The sequence below is a fragment of the Ostrea edulis genome, chromosome 6 (assembly GCF_947568905.1).
Source record: "Ostrea edulis chromosome 6, xbOstEdul1.1, whole genome shotgun sequence".
NCBI lineage: Eukaryota > Metazoa > Mollusca > Bivalvia > Ostreida > Ostreidae > Ostrea > Ostrea edulis.
This window is the reverse complement of record NC_079169.1, coordinates 22,595,299-22,623,114: the sequence shown is the minus strand read 5'-3', so window position 1 is coordinate 22,623,114 and position 27,816 is coordinate 22,595,299. Positions and strand designations below refer to the sequence as shown.

General features: G+C 36.5%; 3 protein-coding genes across 7 annotated transcripts in view; 2 read left to right on the top strand and 1 right to left on the bottom strand.

Annotated features, from left to right (window-relative positions):
- LOC125647916 (uncharacterized) overlaps positions 1 to 5,684 on the top strand; it is a 42,507-nt gene extending 36,823 nt beyond the window's left edge. For both annotated transcript variants that reach the window (XM_048874787.2, XM_048874786.2), the window contains one exon: positions 1,326 to 5,684. In XM_048874787.2, the coding sequence (XP_048730744.2) occupies positions 1,326 to 2,644 (1,319 nt within the window). In that variant the 3' untranslated portion in view covers positions 2,645 to 5,684. The remainder of the gene's footprint in view (positions 1 to 1,325) is intronic.
- Positions 5,685 to 7,128: 1,444 nt separating this feature from the next.
- LOC130047218 (zinc finger MYM-type protein 1-like) lies at positions 7,129 to 7,563 on the top strand. The gene has a single exon (XM_056141826.1). The coding sequence runs from the start codon at positions 7,129 to 7,131 to the stop codon at positions 7,561 to 7,563; it is 435 nt and encodes a 144-aa protein (XP_055997801.1).
- Positions 7,564 to 14,003: 6,440 nt separating this feature from the next.
- LOC125647914 (uncharacterized) overlaps positions 14,004 to 27,816 on the bottom strand; it is a 43,020-nt gene continuing 29,207 nt past the window's right edge. For all 4 annotated transcript variants that reach the window (XM_048874778.2, XM_048874782.2, XM_048874781.2 and 1 more), the window contains exons 5-14: positions 26,975 to 27,485; positions 26,676 to 26,878; positions 25,836 to 26,275; positions 25,227 to 25,384; positions 24,808 to 25,022; positions 24,209 to 24,435; positions 23,958 to 24,116; positions 21,371 to 21,500; positions 18,948 to 19,047; positions 14,004 to 18,857 (exon numbers count right to left, since the gene is read on the bottom strand). In XM_048874778.2, the coding sequence (XP_048730735.1) occupies positions 15,262 to 18,857; positions 18,948 to 19,047; positions 21,371 to 21,500; positions 23,958 to 24,116; positions 24,209 to 24,435; positions 24,808 to 25,022; positions 25,227 to 25,384; positions 25,836 to 26,275; positions 26,676 to 26,878; positions 26,975 to 27,485 (5,739 nt within the window). In that variant the 3' untranslated portion in view covers positions 14,004 to 15,261. The remainder of the gene's footprint in view (positions 18,858 to 18,947; positions 19,048 to 21,370; positions 21,501 to 23,957; positions 24,117 to 24,208; positions 24,436 to 24,807; positions 25,023 to 25,226; positions 25,385 to 25,835; positions 26,276 to 26,675; positions 26,879 to 26,974; positions 27,486 to 27,816) is intronic.

The following is a 27,816-nucleotide window of genomic DNA, read 5'->3' as shown; positions in this document are numbered from 1 at the left end:
ATTTAATTCAACTGTAATTGAAAAAAAAATCCATCTAGTATTCAAAAGTATAAATACACAATATTATTAGCCATGAATTGCAAGTAAAATGGGGAAAATGCTGTCTATTTTCTCTTCCTGACATTTTAGAAGAACCATCTGAGAACTAGAAGCTAGGGTCACTTGGAAATTTGAAAGCTGGTGTTCCGTCAGTCCATGCATCATTGAAAATAGGTTTAAGTGTCATTTAACCCTGATTGCAATGATAAACAGAATGTTATGATAAGAAAAACTTCTATGAATGAAGAGAAAATGTTCATCTTTTTATTGAAAAAACCCCACATATTTTAAGAAACATGTTGTAAAACTGTGAATTTCTAAAATTCCCAATTTGGACAAAATGGTGTTAATATTCCCAATTCTAAAGGCCCAGGCCCCATTCCCAAAATGGTGTGGAAAATCCCTGGACTTCTACCAGTAAGTGGTCTACGTCATCAAATTGACTATTCTGCCACGTCATCGCCTATGTATGTTGTTTCTTTAAATTAATTTGTATTTTATTCATATCTTTAGTTGTGCTAATTTTTGATAGCAATGAAAAACAAAAATCAAACAAATGCATTTCGTTATATATAATGCATGTGTGGAAAATCCCGTTCTATAAATAGCGCTAAAATTAGAACGGGGAAGACGCATTCCAGAGAAAAGTAGTCCCGCGTGCTTAGTGCAGATGAACTCCGAACGAAATTTTGACAGAGAAATCAAACGAATTTTTCAACCAATCAGCATCGTTTATAAGTCATCACTTTAAAAGTTATTAAATGATTTAAGGATATAACAGAAATATGCATAACTTCTTCAAGATTTACATCTGTAAGAATGCGAGAAATTAAGAAAACCATATAGATCTATTTTCTTCCTGTGGCTTTTTACGTTCCTATACTGGAAATGTAAACAAGAAGTGTAAATACTGGAGTCGGACATGAAAATATTCCGGAAATCGGAAGTTTCGCAAAATAAAAACATTCGGGGCGGACCAATTTTTGAAGGGCGGGCGGGGATAATATATCAATTAAGTTGAATTGGCCTTGGATGAAATTTGTTAATTTGAAAGGTCATACTCACCTACAAGAGCATATGATAATTAATGAATTTATAGTCAAGATTAATAATTAAGTTTGATAATTGATGAATTTTTAGTTGTTACCTTTGAAAAGTTTTTTTCTGAACCAAGCTGCTTGTATAATGGTAGTTTTGCTCAGGCTTGTTTATTGCTAGGAACTGCTGCTCAGGTGAGCAATGTTAGTCATGGGCATCTTGTTTAATTTTACTTTGCTCTTTTTCAGAATTTCATAGGACTTGCCATTATTTGAAGGCAAATGTTTTCTACCCAACTAAAGTATACACCAAATGTGTTGGGTTGTTTGAAGTACATGGAAGTTTACTGCTGATTGGTCCACACGGATCAGGAAAGACCTCCATCGCAGTCAATCTTCTCAGCAAGAAGATAGGTACAAACTTAAATGGCAAGAAGTGCAATGTTGTAGTTTGCAAGTCTATTGAAGAAGTTTATGGTAAACTTGATGATAACACTGTTACTTTTGTGTTGCTCGATGATGCATTGGACCGGTATGCTTATTTGCCATCTTTGCTTGAAAGAGATGAAGAAGTATATGAAAGTTTGAAAAGGTGTATTGATAATGGCAAACTTCGATTAATTTGCACAGTCAATGATGCCACCTGGAAAAATTTTTCCAACAAGTTGTCAAAACATCCTCTCTTTTGGAAAGAATTGCAGATTGAATTGTCTGAGAAATCGGTAGACAGAAATGAAAAATTTGAAATTTTGAAGAAGCACCTGAACTATCAAAGATTTATAATTACTCAGAAGAAGAAAGAAGAGAATTTGAAAAAGGTAGATAAGCGTCATGATAACAGTTCAACAATAGTAATTGCTGAGGATACTTTAAAATCTTGGGCAAAGAAAGCAAAAGTAAGGGGTGGAGTAGGGGTTCCTCTGCTCTTTGACCTTTTGAGCACAAACAGACATTTGTTTGCATCTGTAGACAATGTTTTATCAGACAGTTTGGAAAATACGTTAAAAATGCGAATATCATTTCTTAGAAAAGATTCAACTGGCCCCAAGGACAAAGATTATGCCATCCTGCTTACGTTTGCTGCTCTCAATGGTGGGAAAGTTTCACTGGAAGATTTTACAACTAGAGAGTCAAAGTATGTTGATCTTTGTAGTAAAATGGGTTGCAGTGCAAAGAACAAGGAGGAAATTGAAGGTTTGTTAAACACACATGAAATGGAAGGATTTTTATACCCTTTGAAAGGCGGTTGGTATATATTTCATCACACAATTCTGACTGCCTTGATTTTATCTCAAACTGCCATTGATTTTGAGGCGTTTGTGATGGAACATGCAGAACTGAATGTCCTCTTTTGGATGCTTCAGCCACGGAAAGCTAAGACACAAGTACCTTTTACAGTATCCTTGAATGAGAAAAGCTTGTCGGCACTTGTGAAGAGAATTTCTCAGGAAGAACCAAATACCATTGCTAAGTGGCAAAGCCATGTTGTCATGCAGAACGAGAAATTACAGCGAGAGCTGAAAGAAGCTGTACAAGTTGATAAAGCTGCAGAGACTCAGAAGAAATAGTTCAAATATTTTGATGTGTGCTGAGGTGATCATAGCCAACACTGATTTGTATTTCTAGCTTTGCTCTATAGCAGATTATATTAGAAGAAACATTTATGACTCTTGAATAGGCATTGGAAATAGTTGAGATTGGGTCATATATGCAGAAAATTAATCAACACCAGGAAATATTAAATATTTGTCATATTAAAAGAGTCGCTGCAACATCACCCTGTGAATGTTTTGGATCAACGATGCATTTAAATATCTCCTCACAGTACATGCAGAGGATATGCTAGCTTACCTGTGTATGCATCTGGAACAATGTGATAGACACCAAATAAGGAGTGATATTTCAGATTTGGGTCTCGTATTTGATACAAGATCCTTATTGTGTTCTGGGTCAAAAGGTTGTAAATCATGGTCGCAGTCATTTAGTGTAAATGGAAATTGTTGTGAACAATGCAAAGTAACAATCTACGTTTTTAGCCTCATTCCGGCTGAGTAGAAGATAATCCCTTTTGAAGTTTTTGGTCCAAGAAGATCATATAGGTTAAGATCACAGCTTTATAATTTTAGTATTTGTAACAGAGATGGTTGAGGAGAAAAGAATGCTGGAATTTGATTTCGGTGTGAAAAGATCATAGGTATAGATCACATTATTTAAGGAGGCTACATCATAGAAATTTGATATGGTTGAAAAGAGGAGGATATATGCAACAATAACAGAAGTTTAAAACTCTTGCTGGACTCGAATCCGCGATCTACAGTTCAGCAGTCGATGTGCTAACCTACTGAGCTACTCAGCTAGGCAATGATATTTGAAATGAATAGACAAATATTGCTGATATTCATGTTTTCATTCATGTTTTAAAAGGAAGTCGGCCATTATGATGATGTAGAGTTAGATGTTATGAGGTTGATCTTCAATTTTTTATGTAACAAAATTATGAATGGGAAAGGAAAAATATCCTTTGTTAACTGCTGTATACATAGATGGGAAGGATCTAGATTGATGGCTCAGTTACAAGTGCACTGAATGGATTGTGTCACGTGACGGGGTGCTTCACGTGTTGTTGCCCTTATGTATATACATGTGTAGTACCTATTGATGTTCTGACCTAGAAATTCACTTGGTAATGCGTGTATTTAGATATATGTAAGAATATTTTGTTTTTGATATTGGTAGTACCAGTTTTTGATTTGGTACCAGTAGAATCATGGATCATAAGTAATGCAATAATGTAAGCTTTTTCTAGTTGAATTTATATCGAACGATTACGTATTATTTATGAATGGTCCTGCCAACCAAAAATAATTTAAAGTATTTTTAATGGAGTACAACTGCATACATGTAATTTAATGGAGTTCAATTGCGGAGTAGCTCAAATGATAGCACAGTCACTTTGTGTGTAGTAGGTCAAGGGTTCGATCCCCGTCTGTGACAGACCCAAGTCATTAAAATGGGTAACGACTCATCTGGGACATTTTCAGAGCCCTTTATCAGGCATGGTAAAGAGCCATCACTCCTGTATACAATTATATAAATGGCCCATACTGCCTAGTATGTCTGTTGGTACCACCTAAATGAAACTGATGACATCTTTTCATTTGTAAAATATTGTTGATGGGACGTAAAACTTGAAAATGGTGATTTTGTTTTCATTTTACTGTAACTTGCATGTTTTGTGTTCCTTAAAAGTGAACATTTGAACATTCCATTGTTTTTTATGGCAGCAATTAAACTTTGAGATTTATTTTCATGAACTAGTGTTAGAGATAGATAGGGGATTCCTTATCAATCTGTATGTCTGTCTAACCATCGTATACAGCGTTCAGATCGTCAATTTGTTTGTGTTATGTTTTTCTTTTAAACCAAGCAACTGCTCTATGTAATTTGATATGCAATACTGTATATCATAATATAGATATACAAAAGTTTATGAACAATGTTAATGTTTTGAAATTTGTTTCAGATAATTTGTTGATAATTTTGATGTACACCAGCATTTTATACTTCTTTACTCAAATTATTTTAACTCTGTACATATAGATCTGAATTTTAATTTATTATCATTATTTTTAAACTCGTCATCAACACTCCAGTCTATAAACCAGAAATATGACTGAATATTCACGGTGTACGTTTTTTGTGCATTAGCACATAAATTTATTGTCGTAAACGGTAAACATTTTGTAAACTGAATATATGTTAGGATTTATTTCTAGAATATACTGAATGTTGAGCTGCTTTTTATAAACATGATATTTCAAATAAACAAGATATTGTGTATTACGAAAATATACAGTTGTGCCTTGAATAGCTTGTATTAAAAATCGTATATGCCCCTACTTGTCAATTTTTAAAATTAGACCTATGCTATATTTATAGGTTATAGACTTTGTATGGGAAAATATGACGACCGAGTTTTTTGGCGCGTAGACGGACCGAGCTTGCGAGGTCCGTCCGCGACAAAAAACGAGGTCGTCATATTTCCCATACAAAGTCTATAACCTTTTTATTATATACTTTCAATTTCATTTAGAAACTAACTATAATTTTATTTTTAACAATAACTTTATCGGTTTAACTGAGTAAAAGATGAAAAACACGAAAAAATTGAAGATTAACGGCGTAGAAATTTGATTGTGACGTAATATTTGCGGGCCGGAATGTTTCCGGGCATATATCATGTGATATATGCCCGCAAACTTTTAAAGAAAAAAGAAGAGATGAAATTGAAAGTATATAATAAATATGAGTATATCCTGTACTGGTACAAGGTCGTTTATTTCTTGACACAGGTATACATGTATATAGTGTACATACATGTTTATTTTAATGTGCTTTTTAAAACATATAAACTGATTTTAGATTTTTTTGGATACATTTGATGGCTTTGCAAGTTTTCCAGGGGAAAACAGCTTCATTACGAGACTATTGATAAAGCAGTATCTTAACAATTTCATTTGATACGTATATATGAAATAATCAATATTCAGTTTTATTATGCCTTTATTAGCGTGTCTTGCTTACCTGAATAAATATTGTTTTACTTGATTTGGATTAATTTCTTGGTGAATCAGAATGATAAAAACAGATATATGTACTGGTATCTTGTAAAGTATTGAGCAAGTTTCGAACAAGAGGGTTGTGTACGTCACTGATGAGTAATTATTAACACGTGCACATATACAAACTTTTGTGGGAATTCCAAAGTTGTACGTGATAGAAATATATTCTTGTGTACTAGACATTGTTATATATATATATATATACATGTATATATATATATAGATGTGTGTGTGCTAGCTGCAGAACTGTAACTATATATACATGTATATATATATATTTATTTATTTATCTGTGTGTGTACTAGCTGCAGAACTGTAGCTCTCTGAAAAAATATTTTGATATAACCGAGAACTACAGATCCCTCCTTTATAAAAACCTTCGATTTACGACGCACAAAAAGCTGCGCACGGTTGAGGCCTTCAGGGGCGTCGGCAAAGGGGTGGCGGTCGCCGCCCCAATAATTTTGCCCAAAAAAAAAGAATAGTAAAGAAAAAGGTGAAGTAGGTACCTGGTCCCGACGTGTGTACACAATAATTAAAAATAGGTGCTAATTTTAAATTTCCAAAGCGGTCTTTCGGCAAAAAGAATCCAGAACTACGTTCGTTCAACTCCTCCTGGTTCAAACCATTATGACGAGGTATGTATATGAGATTATTTTATATATTTTAATTTATTCCATGATATTTTACAGGTTAATTTAATGAAGTAAATGCATCATTGGTTCATTTACAGTAATTACACTGAAGTCGATATTTCTGAAAATGATATACTGTTTATTTATACATGTATTTAAAAATATTTTCAGGCAAAAGATCTGGCTTTCTGTTTCACTTGCATGGGCGCCGCAAAGGAAGGCAAGATTTCTAATTCCAAGGCTGGGGACAGTTTTAAATTTACAGGCTTCAGTAACTGGAAGGATGCCACGTCAAAATTCAGGAAACATCAAGATTCCGACTGCCACAAAGAGTCTGTGGAAAGAAAAGTGAAAATTCCCAGAGAAACGAAAGACATTGGTGAAGTACTCTCAACCGCCCATTCAGAGGAGAAAACACGCAACAGACAGCAGCTGTTAACAATTTTACGAAACATCAGGTTTTTTGCTAGACAGGCATTACCTCTCCGTGGCCATGACAACGAGCAAAGTAACTTTATTCAGCTTCTGAAGCTCCATGGTGAATCAGATCCGTCAATCCTCAAGTGGCTAGAAAAGAAGCAAGACAAATTTACATCAGCAGACACCCAGAATGAACTGCTACAAGTGATGGATTTGAAGATATTGCGGGACGTGGCATCGAACATCAGAGAGAATGGCTATTTCTCCATCATGGTTGATGAGACAACAGATTAGTCTAACCGTGAACAAGTTGTGATTGTTATTCGTCATGTTGACAGGGATTTAAATGTGCATGAAGACTTCATTGGACTGTGTATGGTGTCTTCCATCAACGCTACAACACTGACCAATGTAATTTTGGATACACTAATGCGGATGAACATTTCTTTGAATAAGTGCCGTGGGCAGTGTTATGATGGAGCCAGCAACATGTCCGGAGCTAAAAAGGGTGTGTCTGCTAACATCACCAGGAAAGAAGCAAGGGCAATATACACACATTGTTATGGACACGCACTCAACCTGGCCGTTGGCGATACCGTGAAAAGATCAAAGGTGATACGTGATGCCTTAGATACTGTGTTTGAAATGTCAAAACTCATCAAGTATTCGCCTAGGAGGGACACCATACTCGAGCAGCTGAAGCGCGAGATGGTACCAGATACACCAGGATTCCGTGTGCTATGCCCCACTCGATGGACTGTTAGAGCTGCTAGCTTGAACAGTGTCTTGAAAAACTACTTTGTCCTTTAGTCTTTGTGGGAGACCTGCTACGAATGCACAAAGGATGCCGAAACCCGTTCAAGGATCATTGGTGTGAAAGCCCAGATGCAAAGTTTTGACTTCCTCTTTGGAGTGTCCCTGGGATACGACATACTCCGTCACACAGACAATTTAAGTCGAACGCTGCAGACGAAAGAGTTATCAGCTGCTGAGGGCCAACACATAACCGAACTTTCGTTGTCATCGCTCACTGAAATGCGAAAGGAAGAGTCCTTCAATACTTTCTGGGAATCTCTCAACAACAAACTTGACGATCTAGATGTCAATGAGCCAACTTTGCCAAGGCGAAGAAAATGCCGAAGCGGTTTGAAACAGGAAACGCCCATCCAGAGTTTACAGCATCAGAAAAAGACCTCTATAGACAGCAGTATTTTGAGGCTTTAGATTTAGTAGTCAACTGTGTGAAGGATCATTTTGACCACCCGGGCTACCAAGTGTACTGCCATCTAGAGGACGTTCTTTTGAAGTCTCTGCGTGGTGACAAGACATATACAGAAGATCTGGACTTCGTGATAAAATTTTACTGTGATGATTTGGACCAGACATCTCTATCTTCGCAGCTGGAAACATTCACATCATTCGCGAGAAACAGCTTGAACAATTCATCAACTAGTGTTGTGTCTATTTCGTATTTGGCAAAGTTAGTGTCTGAAATGCCTCCAGCTACCAAATGTCTGTTCTCGGAGATTGTAACTCTCTTAAGACTCGTTTTAGTGATGCCAACCACTAATGCCACAAGTGAGCGGACATTCTCTGCACTGCGCCGAGTCAAGACCGATCTTCGTGCGACTATGGCAGGAGAGGCTTAATCACTTGATGATTCTACACACCCACAGGGAAGCTACGGATAAAATGGACATATCAGAAGTCGCTGACGAGTTGGTCTCAGCGCGGGATGGACGAGGACTTATTTTTGGACGTTTCTGAACTGTTCAATGAATCAATGTACATTTATATAATTTGATAAAAATGAGTTTAATGTGTTTGACTTGCATACAACTTCCTTGATATTACTTAAGTTATTAAATATTTGAATTAAAGACAAATATTGCATTTTTTTCAATAAATGGAAAGATATTTAATAGGAAAATATGGGGGTGTTAGTGAATATATGTACATACTAGCTAAAATACGTTACCCCCCCCCCCTTTTTTTTTTTAAAAATCCAGTTCGCCGCCCCAATGTCAAAAACTTGCCGACGCTCCTGGCCTTATATCGTCGTATTCTTGAGTTGCTGTCTCATAAATTTAATATAAAAATTCTTAAATTATTTTTCTACTACACTTGTGTCTTAACATACCTTCAAATATATGGAGCGCCAAATTAACATAAACTCAAATAATTGAAGATATCTTCAATTATTTGAAGATATCATCAATTCATTTGATGCGCGCAACAATTGAATTAAAGATCTCTTCAAATAATTAATGATATCTTCAATTCTAAATTATTGCGCGCATTAATTGAATTGATGATAGCATTAATTCTTCAACTGAATTGATGCACGCATCAATTGAATTAATGATCTTTTCAAATGAATTAATAATATCAACAATTGAATTGATGAGCGCTACAATTCAGTTGAAGAGAGCAATAATTGATATAATGCGCGCATTAAATCAATTGATGAGAGCAATAATTGAATTGATGCGCGCATTAATTCATTTGATGAGAACAATAATTGATTTAATGCGCGCATTAATTCAATTATTGCTCTCTTCAATTGAATTAATGATATATTTAATTCATTTGGAGAGAGCAATAATTCTTTTAGAGAGAGCAACTATATAATTAAAGATATCTTCATTCAACATATCCACAATTGAATTAATGATATCTTTAATTGAATTGTTGCTCTCTTTAAAAGAATTGATGCGCGCATTATATCCTTATACAAAAGCATTGTAAATGATTTAAAGATATCTTCAATTGAATTAAAGAGATCATCAAATTATTTAAACCGAGCTCTAAATTAATTATTGCGAGCAATATTTCTATTAAATTGATGCTCTCATCAAATGAATTGAAGAGAACAATAATTGAATTAATGCGCGCATTAAATCAATTATTGCTCTCATTAATTCAATTGATGCGCGCATTAATTCAATTGATGAGAGCAATAATTGAATTGAAGCGCGCATTCATTTAATGAGAGCAATAATTGATTTAATGCGCGCATTAATTCAATTAAAGAGAGCAACAATTGAATTGATGATATCTTCAAATAATTAAAGATATCTTCAATTATTTGAGTTTATGTTAATTTGGCGCTCCATACAAATGTTCATTAAAGCACCATGCGACCTGAAAACTCCCAGCTTCAAATGATTTCGATTATTATATATATATATATGTAAGTCAACTACCAATATCTTCGGATGCCCCCCCCCCCCCCGTTGAAAAACGATACTACATGTACGTGCCTGTTTCCCAGAGACAATGTATGTGTGTATAACAGACTTTTAAAAAATGATTTTGTTAGATATCATGCACGTATTTTCGTTTTTCTTGGGCCAGGTCTATCCAAAACCCAAAACACCTTGACAAGCAAGAGAGAGGGAGAGCTTGTGTACTAGGCTTCTACATCACCTTAAGGTTACTTTAGTGTTCCTAATCGTAGAGGGGGTACATCAATGCTAATATAAACTGTTTGTAGCAAACTCTACTACACATGTACATACTTCATAAGATTGTTAAAATTTGAGGGTGTCATCAGGCTTTTAGGGAGGGAGGCAAATCTGCTGACCACGTCAAGGTCTGCAGACCATCATTATGATCCCTATAAACGCGCGGAAGCTTCCTCTACTGCGCGCCTCTGCTCCGCCATAGTTGTGAAGGACTCTGAACCGTCCCTCGATTTAAAAACTTATATTACACAGGACACACATGCTCTTGTGTATCGAATCAGTCGAGAGACGTAAACACCATATGCAGGAGATAATGGCATATTGCTACCTAAATATGTGAAGTTGACGATGGAAAAGTTGAAGTCGGGATGACTTTAACTCTGACGGTTTGTCATAAAGTTGAGTTGTTAGTTTGCCATTAACATATATGCTCAATAACACTTCCAAATATGAAGGAGATGTGGAAGACTCAGTAATGTCTTTTATGTCGAGTTCGCCGAGATATATCGAATCGACATGCGTGTGAATGAGTATTACGTATAGATCAAAGCGTCGATATATCTAAATGTAAAGTTGAAGGCCAAAACAGCAAGAGATATTTTTCTTGTCATGTAGAAGATTTTTGATAAATTTTGCCCCGTAAGAATATGAAAACTGGTAAGCCAATAAAAGAGCACAATTCGTACTCATGGGAATTCCAATGGACTGTTCGAAGACCTGACTTCGTAGATATTGTCAATGAGGAACTCGAAATCTTTTTTATATCAACTTCAGAGTATACTTGTGCATAGAATGACTGTTTAGAGGATATAAATAGTTACGTGTATCATTTTAATTGAAGAAGCAGCTATCTATGATGTAAAACAAAAACAAAAAACCCACCGAGGTTTTGATTTATTGCGAGGAATGGTGTAAATGTCGAAAAGTTACACATTTTGATGTTAATTTTGGAAAAGTTTAATTTGTTATTTCAAATTTACTAAAAGAATTTTTTAAAATCCACATTTCATTTACGGCACTTCTCGCATATGCTGTGGTACAATACGTTTGAAGTTTCTTGTTTATCTCAGTGAATCTTTTGGTGAGGAGTTAAGATAGGGGCTTGGTAGAACATTTACTACATCCAGCAATATATCTGTCAGATTTTTTGTGACGTTTTGGAATCCAGTATAGGTACGGCAATGCATTCATTCGTCCCATTGACTGGGCCGGGGGTATTAAATATGCTTAAAACTGAAGTGTGATTTTGAAGAATTTCATCTTTTAAAAGGGAACTTGGAATATAAGTAGGGTTACCAAATGTGGAATTAATGCCAAGTTCTTTTAAAATACAGTTGTCATCTGCGACCAAAACATTAACCCCATGTAACCTCTCTGATTCTTTCATCACTTCTGGTTTTCTAAACATAAAAAGAAAGATGATACGCACTTTTGTTTTGATGTGTCTAATATACGGGATTATACTTTTAACCCATTCTGACAAGGTGACAAGTTCTTCGTTTTCATATTTAGCCGATCATTAGGCATAATCTTTGACAAAAATCATAATCCAGATAAAATTCTGTCGCCAATTGAAAAATCGGGACTTTCTGAATTCAGGACCTTTTAAAACATAGTGTTTTTTTTTACACAATCTGAGCAAGCTTGTGTATATTGTCTAATAGGAGTAAAGGGAACTAACAAGCTGTCGTTAACACTTCGGTTGCTCGCTTCAAACTCTCAAAACTTCGGCATTCATCGTGATAATGCACTAAACGTTTTCAAAGTCGAATGCCAAAATATTGCTCTGTTTTGTAATACATTGAAATCGTTGACTGCACTTTACAGAAACTTTGAAAAAGTAAGTCCAACCTCCGAAAATTGGGCCGTTCTTAACCCTACACCATTTTCTCCATGCAATTTTCCTTCATTACGTTGGATTTTACGCATCTGTCATCCATTGCAGTACATGTTAGGGTTATCTTTTAAATATAGCTACTTGTGGTCACCCTCACAATAATTTAATGATTGTTGATCGTCGTTTTCACCAGGTAGCCTCCGAGTTCAAACGGGTCAACCATATTTTAAATTCATTGTGAGTGTTCAGCACTGAATGACTCAAGTTTAAAAGGGGCAAGACGAATGGACACTATTACTACTTTTGCTGCGGAACTTGACCCGTTTGAACTCGGATTTCCATGATTACGTTGACGTTTTGTGTATTTTGATTGATTAATTATTTGTTTTACGTCTCGTCGAGAATTTTTCATTCATTTTAAGACGTCAAGACCATAGCAGTTAGGGTTCGTTAACGTACCAACGTCTACTGCGACGCGGTATCTCCGTTTTCAAGGTCATATCCGAAAGACCAGTGATTCTCACTTCTAAATGCTGAGTGTTTGGCGGGGGAGCAATCACTACCTATGTTAACGTCTAAGGTTTGACGCGACCAAGGCACGAGTGGGGCTCGAACTCACGACCTCCCGGTTACCCAGCAAACTTTTTTTCCCCTGAGCTACCACGCGACAAAAAGTTCCACAACACTCACGTGGACTGGTCAGATTCCCTGCATTACGTCTAAGTTGTCGTTGCACCCATAAGGAAATGTGCCCAGTATCCCGACCCCGATCCACTGATCTTCTCTACAAAAAGGGGTATTCAAACTTGGGCTGTTGGTATAAAGGTACATTTTTCTGGAATTCTGACCATCATGGACAAGACGGGATGATCTGGGGAATCGAATTTATTGTAGAGAAGTTGATTACCTCCATCATTGGTTTAAAACATTTGCCCCGGTATATTTTTTATTTAACGAACCCTTAGTTTCCCCGATGTTCCGAGTTGCACACGAATTATTACCCTTTGTTGAACTCTTGCGCACAGCGAGACGCAAAACATGTTTTCGTATTCACACGATGGGTACAAATGCTTATCGCTGCAAACAAATATTGTCTAAAGAATGAATACCAGACGTCATACAACCCCCAAACTGCAGGGAAACACAGATGTAGCACGTTACGAGTATTTGATAATAAAATAGCTCTAATCACCATCTTTCTTTAATTTGAGTATATGACTTCATTTTTGTACCAAAACTTGTTACGACTGTACATATGGCAAAACTTTTATATCTAAAAGGATAATCCGAGGGGCACCATCCTTTCTGTTTGAGCTTGTGACACTTGACTATAAAAGAAAGTTATGTATTTCAGAGATATTTGTAAAATTCTAATTACATATGTAAATACTTGTCTCGCAAAAATAATTCATGCCACAAATAAATCTCAAATTTCCAATAACAATGGACTTCAACTACTATGTACAATTGAAGAAAATTATGTATGGCAAAATGCGAGTTTTACTAATTTGCATGGCGTTGATTCTGAGCATGTATTGAGATCAGTAAATACTTTATTTGTTACGGGGGAACAACTGCTTTCTGAATTTGAGGCGAATATAAGTTCATATTGACATAGAGTTTACATCATTCAAATTTTATTCATCTGACGTGTTTCATATTAAGGATTGTTAGACCGTTCTTAGCACACTGATTTTGACTACGGTTTACCTGATCAAGGCATAAGTTTAGATACTTACTCCTCCTAGGAACCTGATCCCACCTCTGGTATGTCCTGGGGTCTGTCTTTGCCCAACTCTTTATTTTGTATACCTTGAGGGAGTTATGTTATATTTGCCTTTCATTCATGCAATTAATCGACTTTTGGGATTTTTTCGATAAATATCACACTTGACCGCAACTGTATTCTACGACAGTGGATGAAAGGAATTGGACATTCAAACAGATTTTTTTTATCTTAAGATTTTTATTTACGAAAGATATATAAATAAAATTATCAATAAAAAGAAAACACAACAAAACATTGTAATACACAAATCATTGATCACAGATAGTATAAAATACATGTCATATAATACCATACAAAACTTAATTAAATCATTGCAGAGACTTGTTGCGGTATCTTAAGTTTTTATACCATGTACCAGCACCGACAAATCACCTTCTTCTTATACACAATAGTGTATAGATTGTAAAGCAGATGTAAATAAATACCTGTACAATACACACGAATGTAAAATATACGGACGGAATTTGTAAAGGTATATATAGTTTGTGATTTTTGATATCGTGTTACATTATAAAAATAAACTCTTCGGACACACGAGGCACACTATATGGAATACATCACTTTCAATTCCACTAACATCATTCATAACACTCTATAAATTCACCTTGCTCGGTTGTCGAAGATATAAATTGTGCGATGCAGAAAGGTATTGCATGTCGATTTCCTTTAAAAAGGTTTGTACTTTGAACTCGCAACTCAAGTTCGGTAGAATAAAGATTCGCAAACAGCGAGGAATACAACATAACATTGTGTTAGAAGAATGGACATCAAATTGCTTCAGGTAAAAAAAAAAGGGGCAAATGGGGTAATTTGTCGATTTTGGCAATTAAACTGAGTGGTTTCCCCCAATAAAAACCAATATTCTTGAAATGAATATATTTTCGAGTGAGAATTTGGTTTTAAAAAATATATGTGTTTTTTTTAATGACATAAATTGATAATTCTTAATTTTGTCTTTCGAAATATCGCACTAGTGTTGGTATTGCTTTCTTTGTTTGTAATTTTATTTCGTTAACCAGCCTTATCTATGGATACAAACTCCATGGCTTTTGTGTATGTAAACGCATTCTCTTTCACTGTACCTTTCGATATACATTCATTTTCCCACTGAACTTGTACTGTCTAACAGATCCAAATGGATGAAAGAACATGTTCGCCGTAAAAGGGATTTTCTATTTAAACATTTGTCTTTCTATTAAAAGACAAACGGAACTATTTTTATTTGTAGTGACAACCCAGTCATACTATATATAAAAATACATAATACAACGTGCCCTGGCATTATGTACATGTACGTTACGCAGTCGTTTAATAGTGCAATGGATTGATATTTGGAAACCATATGTATTTAGTGATGTTATTTAAGTCTCAGGGGGGAATTCTGCATAGGGAAATATCACTCTTCCGTGCAACCTTTATGCCTCCTCTTCTTCCTCTTCGTCATCCTCATCTGACGACTCTGCGGGTTTTTCTCCAAACATGTCCTGACCTTCGTCCTCGATGCTTGGCAAATCGCTAGACATCAGCTTCAGAATGACGATCTCCGGGATGTCGTGCAAACCGAACGTAATTACACGTCCGCTGTTAGCGACGTGACAACATGTGATTTTAGTATCTGGTGAGAATACCGCCAGTACTACCCCGCGTTCAATGTCCCATACGGAAATGTCTCCCGCGAAAACCACAGCACGCGTGTCATTATCCACAATGAAAATTTTACTGAGATCGTTAAACTCTAATCCTTGAACACCTTGGATTTTTCGCAGCGATGGGGACTTGTTCGGTTCCCAGATATGTATTTCTTTGTTGTCTTTACCAATAATTATTTTGCTGGCGTCTTCACTTAAACCAAGAGCCATCACATCGCTTTCATTCCTAAGACGTTTCTTTACTACACCTTCAAAGCAGTCCCACAACGTCACATAACTAGTTCTCTGCTCTTCGTCGTAGTTAGCTTGAACAAGGTAATTACCAGTGTAGGTTAAAGAGGCCACCAGCAAAGACAACATGGATGTGTCACTCTCAAGAGTAGCTAAATGTGCGTGGTTTTCGATATCAAACACGCACATGAAGTGCGCGAAAAAAGAAGCCACAGCAATCTTTTGATCCCCACTTAGGAGGTACCTATCTATGCCGCTGCTACTGATTTCTTTCTTTAATTCTTCCACTCTCTGTCGCTCAATATCTACCGCCGCATCCCTTCTTCTCTGCTTTGCGGATTGAGACTCAACGCGGCGTTCCCATGGCGTCAATTTGGCGGTATGGCATCGCTCCTTAGCTAGTGTCATGACATCAGTTTCAGCAATCTTCTTCTCAAGATCCTTCAACAAGGGACGGATTCGATGCTCAACCTGGCCCGTTTTTAAATTCCAAATAACGAAATGTGATCTATTTTCAGAAAGTCCAAGCAGCATTTCATCTTTGAGCATGACGTACTCGTGTGATGGGCATGGAGTGATGAAACACTTCTTGATTTTCTTCACAAACTTTTTCTGTAGGAGATCGTAGATTAACACCGTCTGGAACACTGGTCGAGCGTTATCCTTTGCGTTAGCAATGCCCTTTTCAGTTAAGATGACAACCTTTGTGTCTCTCACCACCACGACGTCGGAGGAATCGGACAAGCTTCTCTCTATTCGAACAGCTGTTTTCAGTTGTTTTGCTCTCGCTACATTCCACACACTGACGGGGCCGTTGTTAAATTGTCTGGAAACCACGTACCTTGGGTTTTGTGTCATTGCGAGGATCTGAAACACACCAGACTGTTTCTTCAGCCTAGGCATCGACTGGTTGATTTTACTGGTTAAATTCCAGATGTTAAGTGTTTTATCATTTTTCCCTGCTGTTAGACAGTATTTGAAGTCTGCACAAGCGCCTAATACTGAAGCACCAGCATGACGTGCCAAATGCTTGTGATCTTCTGTTTCAATATTCCACACAGATATGTCAGACGTATTCGTCTCCTCACTAGCACATATTGCGATGGCGTGGGACCCAATATAATTTATGAAGAGATCTTTGATTTTGTCGTGTATACATCCACGAACACTTCGTAAGTACCTTCCTTTTTTCAAATCGAAAAGTTCCAGTTGATAAATTTCGTGAAGATGCATGTAATGTTGCCTACAGGCCACAATGAAGTAGTCCCTGGATGTGCCTAAGCTTGTCACTGCTGAGGAATAGTCATTGCACTTCAAGCTAAGGACTTGTTTTCCATTACGAACGTTGTTCACAAGAGCACAATTAGCTCCTCTAGAGGCATGAAGGATTCTTTCATCGAAGGAAAAAGGCGATATCAGAGCAGAATTGTCATTATACACTCTATGGTTCTCTGTTTGAGCTTCACTGATCATTGGATGGCCAGCTTTGTTTAGGTTCCAAGTTCTCAACTTATTGTTTCCGTCAAATAAGGCACAGAGATATTTCCCCTCTCCAGCCATGCCTATTACAGGAGGATCGGGATACTTGTCCACACGTAAAACACGTTCTGAGTAGCGAACATTCCATACTTGCATGACGTTGCCTTCTACAGTAACCACAAACGCAACATTATATCCAACACGAATTCTGGTGATATTGGTGCCTACATCATTGATGGTTTTCATCACTTTTCCTGTTCTTAGATCCCACATTTTCATTGTGTTGTCTCTCGAAGCTGTGAAGGCTTTCCCGCCATCTGTGGATACTTCCACTGCTGTTATTGGATCTGTATGACCAGATAGCAAGTCGAACAAAATTCCCCCGGGTTCCGTCAAACAGCGTATGGAAGGAATCAATGCTGGTAAAGAGGGTTCGTGTGCTTGCTTCAGAAGCATGTGAATGAAGGGATAACGTGGGGGATCCCCCGGTGCTCTTGGGATATCATTGGCAATGATTGTGGTGAGTCGACCAACGATCTGTGCCGCTAGTTGTCGTGGATCTTTTGATAGAGCCTTAGCAGAAAGCTGAATGACATCAGACATCATCTTTAACTCTGAATCGGTAGGTTCCACTGCTAGTCCAGTTTGGTATTCTTCAACAAGCGAACGTAGTGATGTGCCACACAACTTTGCATTTATCCATTCGAAATTGCAAAGAGCCTCTGATTTGTATAGAGATGTTTGTTGTGAATTAAGCAAATGATATGGCAATTCATTTACTTTACGAATATTGTATATTCTGTCCGATCCGTCTTCATTGTTCTCACAAGGCTCGTAGTATAGGCGCTGTTCTGATACACAGCGAAGAACTCCCTTTTCATTACCCATATAAGGTTTTGGTTTTGATGCCCAAATTCCCTGGAAATATTCAGCCATGGTTTTGTGATAGGATGGCGCTTTATCTCGATTCTGGAGATATCGTTCATCTGCCGCCTGGTTGAATTGAGAATGAGCCCATACATATGTTATCACTCCGTGAGTCAGCGTAGGGGTTAAAAGATCAGATAAATCCTCGAGTAATCTTATCCATAGGACGTTGGGAAAACGTCGCTTAGCCGGTCTAAGATTAACGATTACATCATCCATTACTGCCTCATCTATTGAAAGAATATCCTCCATTTCATTTGATGTAATTCCTTCCCGAGACGCTGTAATGTAACCAAGAGCGCGTCTGACTAGCGGTTCTCCATGCTTTGTTTCGAGTTTTCCGAACTTCAGTGCAGCTAGTTTTATTATATTTTCGGACAATTTACAGTGTTCAATATCTGTAAATGAAGACCACAATTTCGATTCCATGAAGGCCAGTTTTAGATATAGAGGAAAGGCACACTTGTTGAATGCATTGATGATTACATCAAACTGAGAACGTATTAAAACTCTGTGATCTTGTTGCAACCAGTATTCCAGTATAGACTCTGCGTCTTCTTGTGGCATGCTTGGAATTGCCACCGTGATATCCTTGTTGGATCCAAAAGCTTTCATAAGACCTGGAAAACTTTCGAATTGTTCGTCTGGGTTCGTTGTAATAATCAATTTAACATTCTCCGGAAGATCCTTTGGAAGCCATGCCATTTTGTTTCCTTCGTGTTCCTCTACAACAAATCGATTTATATGCATCATTTTAACTTTGTTATAAACACATACAGAGGTTTAAAACTGTCAGTTTACTTCAATAAACGTACCTGTTAGCTGGTCAACAGAATCCAAAATTACTATTAGAGGGTCCATTTCAGAGGCCTGACTTATTCGTTGAGGAAAGTCATTCACTAAGCCTTTAAATTCCTAAAATTAAGATAATTAGATGATAACCGTTGCCAGATTATTTTAAATTTTAAATTGTTTTAAGATGTCAAGAATTTCTCATCGTCAACTTCCCATATTCATTTAGCAATATTCAATTGTCACCTGCATCTCAACTGATTCGATATGCAAGAGCATGCTCGGCGTATGATCAGTTTTTAAGTCCATTCAGTATACTGTCCAATAAGTTGTAATGTTACACGGGGTTCAACAGTCTCGTTTAAATTGAAATCAATAGTCTCGTTTAAAGTCAGCATTTCACATACTCTATGGTCCTTACATATATAACAATCTAATTTACAAATACAACCAGTTATTGGGTCGAATGTTTTTGACGTAATTGTTAAGCCGTTCTTTACATAATGACTTTGACTCGGGATTGCTCCGTTTACCAGATCAAGATATAGGACTTATGGCGGATGTGACCGATGAACAGGATGTGCTTACTCCTCCTTGGCACCTGATCCTATTTCTGGTGTGTCCAAAGGTCCGTGTTTACCCTATTCTCCATAGGCGTTACGAGATTGATCACTGTTATCTTCACTTTTTTATTCAAAGGGCTTACTTTCTTGTATATGTTCTTTAATAAACTTTCTCTAAGTAAATGACACACATCTTGGAAACATTGCTGTAAAAGGTATATAATACACACGTCGCCCACGTGCATACTTCCGATATGATTAACCACTTTATATCATGTAAAGAAAGGCGAAGATAACAAACAGTGATCAAATTCATAACACCTATAAGCAATATAAAATAAAGAGTTGGGCAAACATGGACCCCATGATATACTAGAGGTGGGATCAGATGCCTTGGAGGAGTAAGCATCCCTGTCGACCGATCACACCCGCCGTAATGAACTTAAAATTCTTTTAAGCGACTGCTGTAGAAAACCTTTCTCCAAGACAATAAATTGCCATTTTTATAAATTTCTAAGACTATTACATGCTAATGACGTCATGATTCTGTATGAATGAATGAAGGTTGAAATTTCTGAGTTTTTAGTGATGACGAATAGTAAAAACGTACCTTTTAGATGAAAATTTACTTTTCAACATACAGTACTGATGTATTTTATAATTGATGGTGAATTTTTTTTACAACAAGGGATAATGAGTATATTGTTATTTATAGCATCATGATGTCTTAGCTTTTACTGTGCATGATACTTATCTAACGTTATGTTTAAAAAATAATGGGGTAGAAATGAAACACAATACAATCAACCTTTATTTCCCAAATTACATCAGAATGAAATTCTTCTAGAACTTTGGCAGATGGTTTACAAACTTTCAAAAGATTCCTACACGAAAGCTGTTAGAAGTTTAAGTTTCAAATTTTTCATCTAAAATCTCCTACTGCACCACGTCTAAATCTGTAGTTATCGTTTTCTTTCATCGATTTACATCTTTGAATGTGGATAGGCATGATGTACAAATAAGATCATCGAGACATCAAAACTCATCATTTCAGCATTTCCAAATTCGCGATTTGTGATTCGTGTTTACAAACATTGTTATTTTTGTATAAATTAAGACCATTAATCTAAAGTCACATTGACGTAGCGTAAATCTTGCGAAAGTGAGACATAAAGCTGAAAACACTTCAAGGATACAGTATGTTTAAGGTAAGAAATCACGGTTTCGTGTAAAACAATAAATACGTTTACTTATCCAGGAATATTTGCATTTTTGTATTGGTAAAAGAAGGATTCCATAAACTTTCATAAATAGGAGTAAATGTTCATGTAAATTAGTTGAAAGTGACCAAAAAAAAAAAAAGAAACGGGAAATTTTGATTTTTGAAACTCTTTCAGAAGGCTGAATTAAAAGCCACGCGTTTTTTTCTTTTTAATGACAAAATGAAATATCTTGATCAATCTATTATCCTACAATTATTATATAGCATTATGCACCTCATTACACAATCTTGATTGTATAAGGCATATCGAAAAAATATCCTAAAATCATCTTTTAAAAATACCAGAAGAAATATGGTCTATTTACATACCATTAATTCATTTGCTACTGCTTTTTTGGTTTGGTTTGTAAAAATGAGTAAAACTATGTTTTTAATCATTTTTCAATCAATTCTGATGCAAAATTGGGTCACAACTTTTAAAATCATGTATACTAAACATAATTATTTGTCTGTCAAAACTGGTATAAAACAAGACATTGAACTGACCTTAACACTAAAGGGAATGACTACTGACGTATGTTTTAATACTGTGTATCTTTTATGAATAATAGAATCTTTATCCTTAGAAAAAAGTTTTGCTGTCGATATGATTTAATTTTACCATTGGAACTTCCTCCGCCTTTCCCCCGAACACGTGACATAGCTGTAGACAAATACTTCGTAATAGAGTGCGAACATTTCTCGAGGCTGTGGTGCGGCCTATAGCCCTGATGATCACATGAGGTTTCAATCTGTAAAGAAAAGAATCCTGGATTTACAAGAAAACAAGTTAATTTTCATAATATTGATGAAAAGGTGAAGATAACGGACAGTGATGCATCTAATAGCTCATATAAGGAATACAAAATAAAAAGCTGGGCAAGCAAACTCGGATCCCTGGATATACCAGAGGTGGGATCAGGTGTTCCGGAGGATTAACCATCCCCTGTCTACCGCACACACCCGTCAGAGTCCTATTCATTGATCAGGCAAACGGAGTAATTCGTAGTCAAAATCAGTATGCGAAGAACGGCCTTAACAATAGGTATGAAACACGTCAGACAGCATTTGGCCCAACGACAGGCTGTAGTGGCAAACTAGACCGTTATAACGACCGTAGAAACTGCAAAAATTTCTAAACGAGACTGTTGAAACTCCTGTAACATCAACTTGTTTATCAGTAGCCTGCCTCGAGTTAAAAACTGATCATACGCAGAACAAGCTCTTGCGTATCGCGTCATTTGAGAGACATAAACACCATATGCAGGTGATAATGGAATATAGCTGTATAAATATGGGAAGTTGACGATGGAGAAGCTGGAATCGTCCCGTTTGTCATAGAGTTGAGATGTTAGTTTGCTGTTAGCTTCTGTGCAGTGTGTTTAATAAAATATCTAAGTAGGAAGCAGATATGGAAGGCTTTGTGGTGTCTTTTATTTCGAGTTCACTGGGATATAGCGAATCGACATATAAATGAAAATTATTGTTGTGAATAGATGAAGTATCGTCGATAGATCTAAATGTAGAGTTGAAGGCCTCAGCTAGAGATTGTTTCTTCTCATACGGAACCTTTTGAATGTAAAACTTATACGGTACCAATTTTGATGCACCAGATGCGCATTTCGACAAATAATGTCTCTTCAGTGATGCTCAACCGAAATGTTTGAAATCCGAAATAACAATGAAGTTTTAGAGCTATTATAGCCAAAAACAGTGTGCCAAAAAAATGGAGTCAAATTCGTCTAAGGATAAGAGCTATGCATGAGGGAGATAATCCTTAATTTTTTAAATGAATTTCTAAATTTTATAACAGCAATTAAATATACATCCGTAATAAATTCTGTCTCATAAGAATATAAAAACAAGAAATTGCAAATCTAGAGGCAATTTTAACTTAAGTGGAAACATTTCATAATAATCTTTATCAAAAGAAAGATATAAGTATTGATTTCGATTTAAAGGACATTTTAAATGATACTGAAACTAAAAAAAATTAAATGATACCCAAAGAGACACACTGGAAGGCACAATTACAGATAAGGAAGCAACAGATGTTGTAAAAAAAAAAAAAAAAAAAAAAAAAAAAAAAAAAAACTCTCATATTCATCTGTTCCATTGACTTGGATTTTAAATGTGTTTAAAACGGAAGCAAGATTTTGAAGAATTTTATTTTTTGGGCAGTTGGAGTATAAGTACGACTATCAAATGTGGAATCAATGCCAAGTTCGTTTAAAATTCAGTTGTAATAATGAGCCTTGCAAACAAAGGCAATGTTACTAGCTTTGTCAGCAGGAACCAAACATATTTTTGTCACACTGATTTTGACTACGGATAACTGATCAGGAAATAGGGGTCAGGGCGGGCGTGACTGGTCGACAGGGGATGCTTACTCCTCCTAGGTACCTGATCTCACCTCTGATGTGTCCAGGGGTCAGTGTTTGCCCAACTATCTATTTTGTATTGCTTATAGGAGTTATGAGATTGATCACTGTTCGTTATCTTCACCTTTCATTCCTTATGTAACCTATGAAAGGTGAAGATAACGAACAGTGATCAATCTTGTAACTCCTATAAGGGATTCTTTTATCACTTCTGGTTTACTAAACACAAAAAGATAGATGGTGTGCAGTTTTGTTTTGATGCATCTTATACGGGATTTTGATATTCCTCTTATACTTTTTATCCATTCTCACAAGGTATTAAGTTCTGATTTTCATATTCAGCTCATCGTCTGGTCTGGTCTTCGACATAATTAATAATAGAGATGAAGTTCCGTCGCCAATTGAGAGACCGAGGCTCTCTGAATTTGGGACCTTTTAAAACGAGTGATTTAAGGTCCTCTTTTTCAACTTTATCGACATCACAAATAATGACATATCCAGCTGGACTATTGTTGAAAGATGAAGAACAATAACACTTAGGTGGATTAAGTATAAAATGGTCTATACGTATTTAAGCACTGTAAAGTTTGTAATTAAAACGTTTGGTGCAATGGTGGAAATATATTTATAGGAAATACAGGGTGTAGACTTGAACTTGAAATACAATGTATGCTGGTATACAAGAGTGAACATTTTTTTATGATGAGGCATGTTTCTAATGTTGACGGCACCTATTCCTTTATCAGTAAATTCGAGTTTAAAGAACTAGCGGTATGATTCAAATTGATATTTCGAATTCTTAATCCGAAGCATTTTTCTTTCACTCACCCTTTGCACCATTTCTGAATTTCAAGGGCAACTTTACACACAAGGGCTGTTTTTCCACAGCCGGCTTTGCCATGTAAAATGAGTGGAAGTCGACACTTTGAGCGAATATAGGATTTCACCGTCTGCAGAAGTTCTCGCCTGCCTTGGAAATGTTGTCCTCTATAATCACAACGATTCGACATGTAATAAGTATTACAATCAAAAATTTTCAATCATTTTCATACTGTGTCAAGTTAGTGATAGTACTGTACCTTTCTTGACAGAGGGAAACATGCTGGGATATTTCTTGGTAAAGTTTGGATGTTGCGTCCTTCTGCTCCATGTTTTCACTGATGTGTCTGGAAAACTCTCTCTTTAGAACTTCCAGGACCTGCTTAGACATTCTGTCAAGGTAGACGTGATGTGAGCGGTTCGTTACAGGTTGGATTCCACCTTTATCCCAGTCTACGTCATGGTTCAAAATATGGTTGTTATCTACCTACGTAAATACATGTAAACCTTCACACCTTCTTCAAATGTTTACCTTGCTAAGCACGTTATGTTTTCAGTCGAATTTGTGCGTGTGTTGGTGTATAGATGTGTATTTGTGTATTTATTTGTTGACAAGATTACATAAAAACAAAAGCAAGCTTGATTTCATTATTTTTTTCACGAAAGATAGGTTTGATGATTGGCAAGAACTGAAGTAAATTTGGATGATCAGACGAAGAAAGGTTCGGGGGCCTTGTAGGAGGTGTGAATCCTCTGTAAGTTTCTCCTCGTTACATATACTCTTGCTTCCATGGAATGAAGAGATAACATGATTCTACATAATATATAGGTGCTATAGCATGCTTTTATCAGGCCTTACCTTTTCAGTGATGATTTCTGTTTTTAGTTTATTCATATAAGATGTCTCTGCTTCTGACAAAGTCTTTTCCTGCGTAGGGTGTAAATCTGCATAGTCTGTTATCGCCGAGTCCCCAAGGTTACTATGCAGGTCTGTGATATTTCTATTGATGACAACTATGTCTTCTGTGACCTCATCATTATTCACAAGACACTGGTCAAGTTCTTGTTCTAGTACTGTGTATGACAGAATAACGTTAAAAATGAAAGGCGAAGATAACGAACAGTGATCAATCTCATAACTCCTATGAGCAATACAAAATAGAGAGTTAGGTAAACGTGGACCCTTGGATATATTAGAGGTGGGATCAGGTGCCTAGGAGGAGTAAATGTTGCTAATTATAAGACAAGTTGACATTTATATACTCTGTAAACACTTACAAGATGAGAAATAGTTCTTTCTGGATTGTTGATCTCTGATGGCCACGTCTGCAAACTCATTCAGAAGTTTTCGGAGTTTTGGGACAGTTTCATTCCACATTAAACGTCCCGATTCCCGTGTTCGTGCGTCACCACGACTGTATTCCTTAATAACTGAACTGAAAGTGATTAAAGCGTAACTGATCAGTACTGACTGAACTGAAAGTGATTAAAGCGTAACTGATCAGTACTGACTGAACTGAAAGTGATTAAAGCGTAACTGATCAGTACTGACTGAACTGAAAGTGATTAAAGCGTAACTGATCAGTACTGACTGAACTGAAAGTGATTAAAGCGTAACTGATCAGTACTGACTGAACTGAAAGTGATTAAAGCGTAACTGATCAGTACTGACTGAACTGAAAGTGATTAAAGCGTAACTGATCAGTACTGACTGAACTGAAAGTGATTAAAGCGTAACTGATCAGTACTGACTTTCAAATTATTGGAATTTGCCATCAAACACTAGTTAACATATACATACACTAAATGTACTTCTTGTGAAGAAAATTTCTACATCTATAATTCAATATTTCTATATTGAATTTAGTAATATAATTCCTAGATCACCTTATATTTTGCAGTCTGTAAACTGGTGGCCTGCAGTTGTCATCTAGTTTGTACCACTGCCGGAGAAGATGTGGACTCGGCATGCTCTCCTCTTTCTCCTTTAGCGCCTTGATTATTTGTTGTTCTCTCTTGATCATGTCCGCATGATTCCGAAACACGTTCAGGGCTTCTTTTCCTGCCGGCGGTTCCAGCTGTAAGTCTAATCCTTGTAGTTTGAGATGATCCCTTCCAACATCTTCCATGATCTCGCCTTCTGTGAGACCCTGCTGTTTCTTACTTTCTCGTTCTTCCGTAGCTTTTTCAATTTCTGCCACACGCTTTCTCATGAGTTCAACTTTCTGTTTTCGTTGATGCAACGATTGTTCGTATATTGCTTGAAATTCTACCACAGGTATGGTGGATGGAAGAATATAAGGCCCATATTTGTCTCCAAGAACTACCTGTTGGAGTGAGCATAAGTTTTAATTAGTTATACAGTCAGTATATTTAAATTCACACTTTATGAAATGAGGAATATTGTTAATAGTTTAGTTTAACAGGAAATTTCCATACAAAATACTGTACATCAAGAAATGTTACTTTCACTCTGTCGGACCGAGTCATGATGTAATGTCTTTTAATATACTTGACCTATGCCATCATTCAATGTCATCGATGTCACTTTAGGGTACTATTATTCTTTCGTTTAATATTAGCCCCGTTTTGAATTCATCCTTGACAATGAACGAAAAAGAGCGAAAACAACATATAGGAGCGAAAATATTCGTGCATTAAATGCATAAATTAGGAATACTTGATTCAATCATTCGCTACAGAATCAACCAACTGAACTAAACTTACCAAAACAATACCCCCACAAGCTGTCTCTTGACATTTTTCGAGATACTTAAGGCACATTGTTGGCAGACCGTGGTCATCTGTACTCTGGTCCTTGAGTCCCCAACGAAGGTCGTAAATCTGGAGTTCAAACCCGAAATGGCGACAATACGTGTGCAATTCCGGGTATACTTTTTCTATCAGACAGGTTCTTTCTGCTACTGTGTCTGTAGTTGGTAATAAAAATACCTTAACGCTTAGATTAATTGACTTTGGAATTCTTCACGTTTACCACAATATTAGAAATGTGTTATAATACTAACCCGTGAAACCAGACGAAACATAAAGTGTCACCGATTTACTTTCGGCGATGCAGGGTGGATGGACACCCCCTTTTAAAATATCTGCGACAGTGTCCGAATTCTCTCTGGCTCTGTGTCGTGTAATTGGTCTGAAGACAACAGGAGTCTGTACAGGGGATACCACTAAGTCCCGAAAGCTTTCCAGTACGCTTGACTCTTCGTTCTTCCCATTCAGCTTTGCTAATTCTGTTATCTCTTCATCACTTTCCTCACTTTCTGTCACATGTCCATTCGTCTTTTCATCACGGACCTCATTGTCCATTGCTAACTGCTCCTGATTATTGATTTCTGGTAATAATGATTTGGATGGCAATTTCCCATTGGATTTGGCACCATCGTGAGATTCGCCGTGCTTTTTTCTTTCATTTTCGTTGGTATGAGAACCTTTTGATTTTCTTCTTGATTTACTGTACAATATCTTTTCTCCTAAGTCTGAGTATTTTGTGAAAATATTTTTGTCTTCCTTTTCACTCTGAATATAAAAAGAAACTTGTAATTTTAGATACGTATCTTGGAATTCAAAACGAACAAACAAAACCACACCTCTATCAGGCTGATGATGTAATTGTCAGCCCATATATACAAATGCCGTTCTTTAGATGTCCGTGTAAACTGGAATATTCTACGTTTTTACTTATTGTACTATCAATACTCTCTACTATTTTCGTCTGCTCAGTATTGCAAGGTACGTTTTATACAATAATTTGCTGAAACATGATTTGGTGTACGCATTGTGTTCAGACAGATGTCATTTGTTTCGTTTGCTTGATACTCATCATTATCTTTATAACCGAGTCAAATGT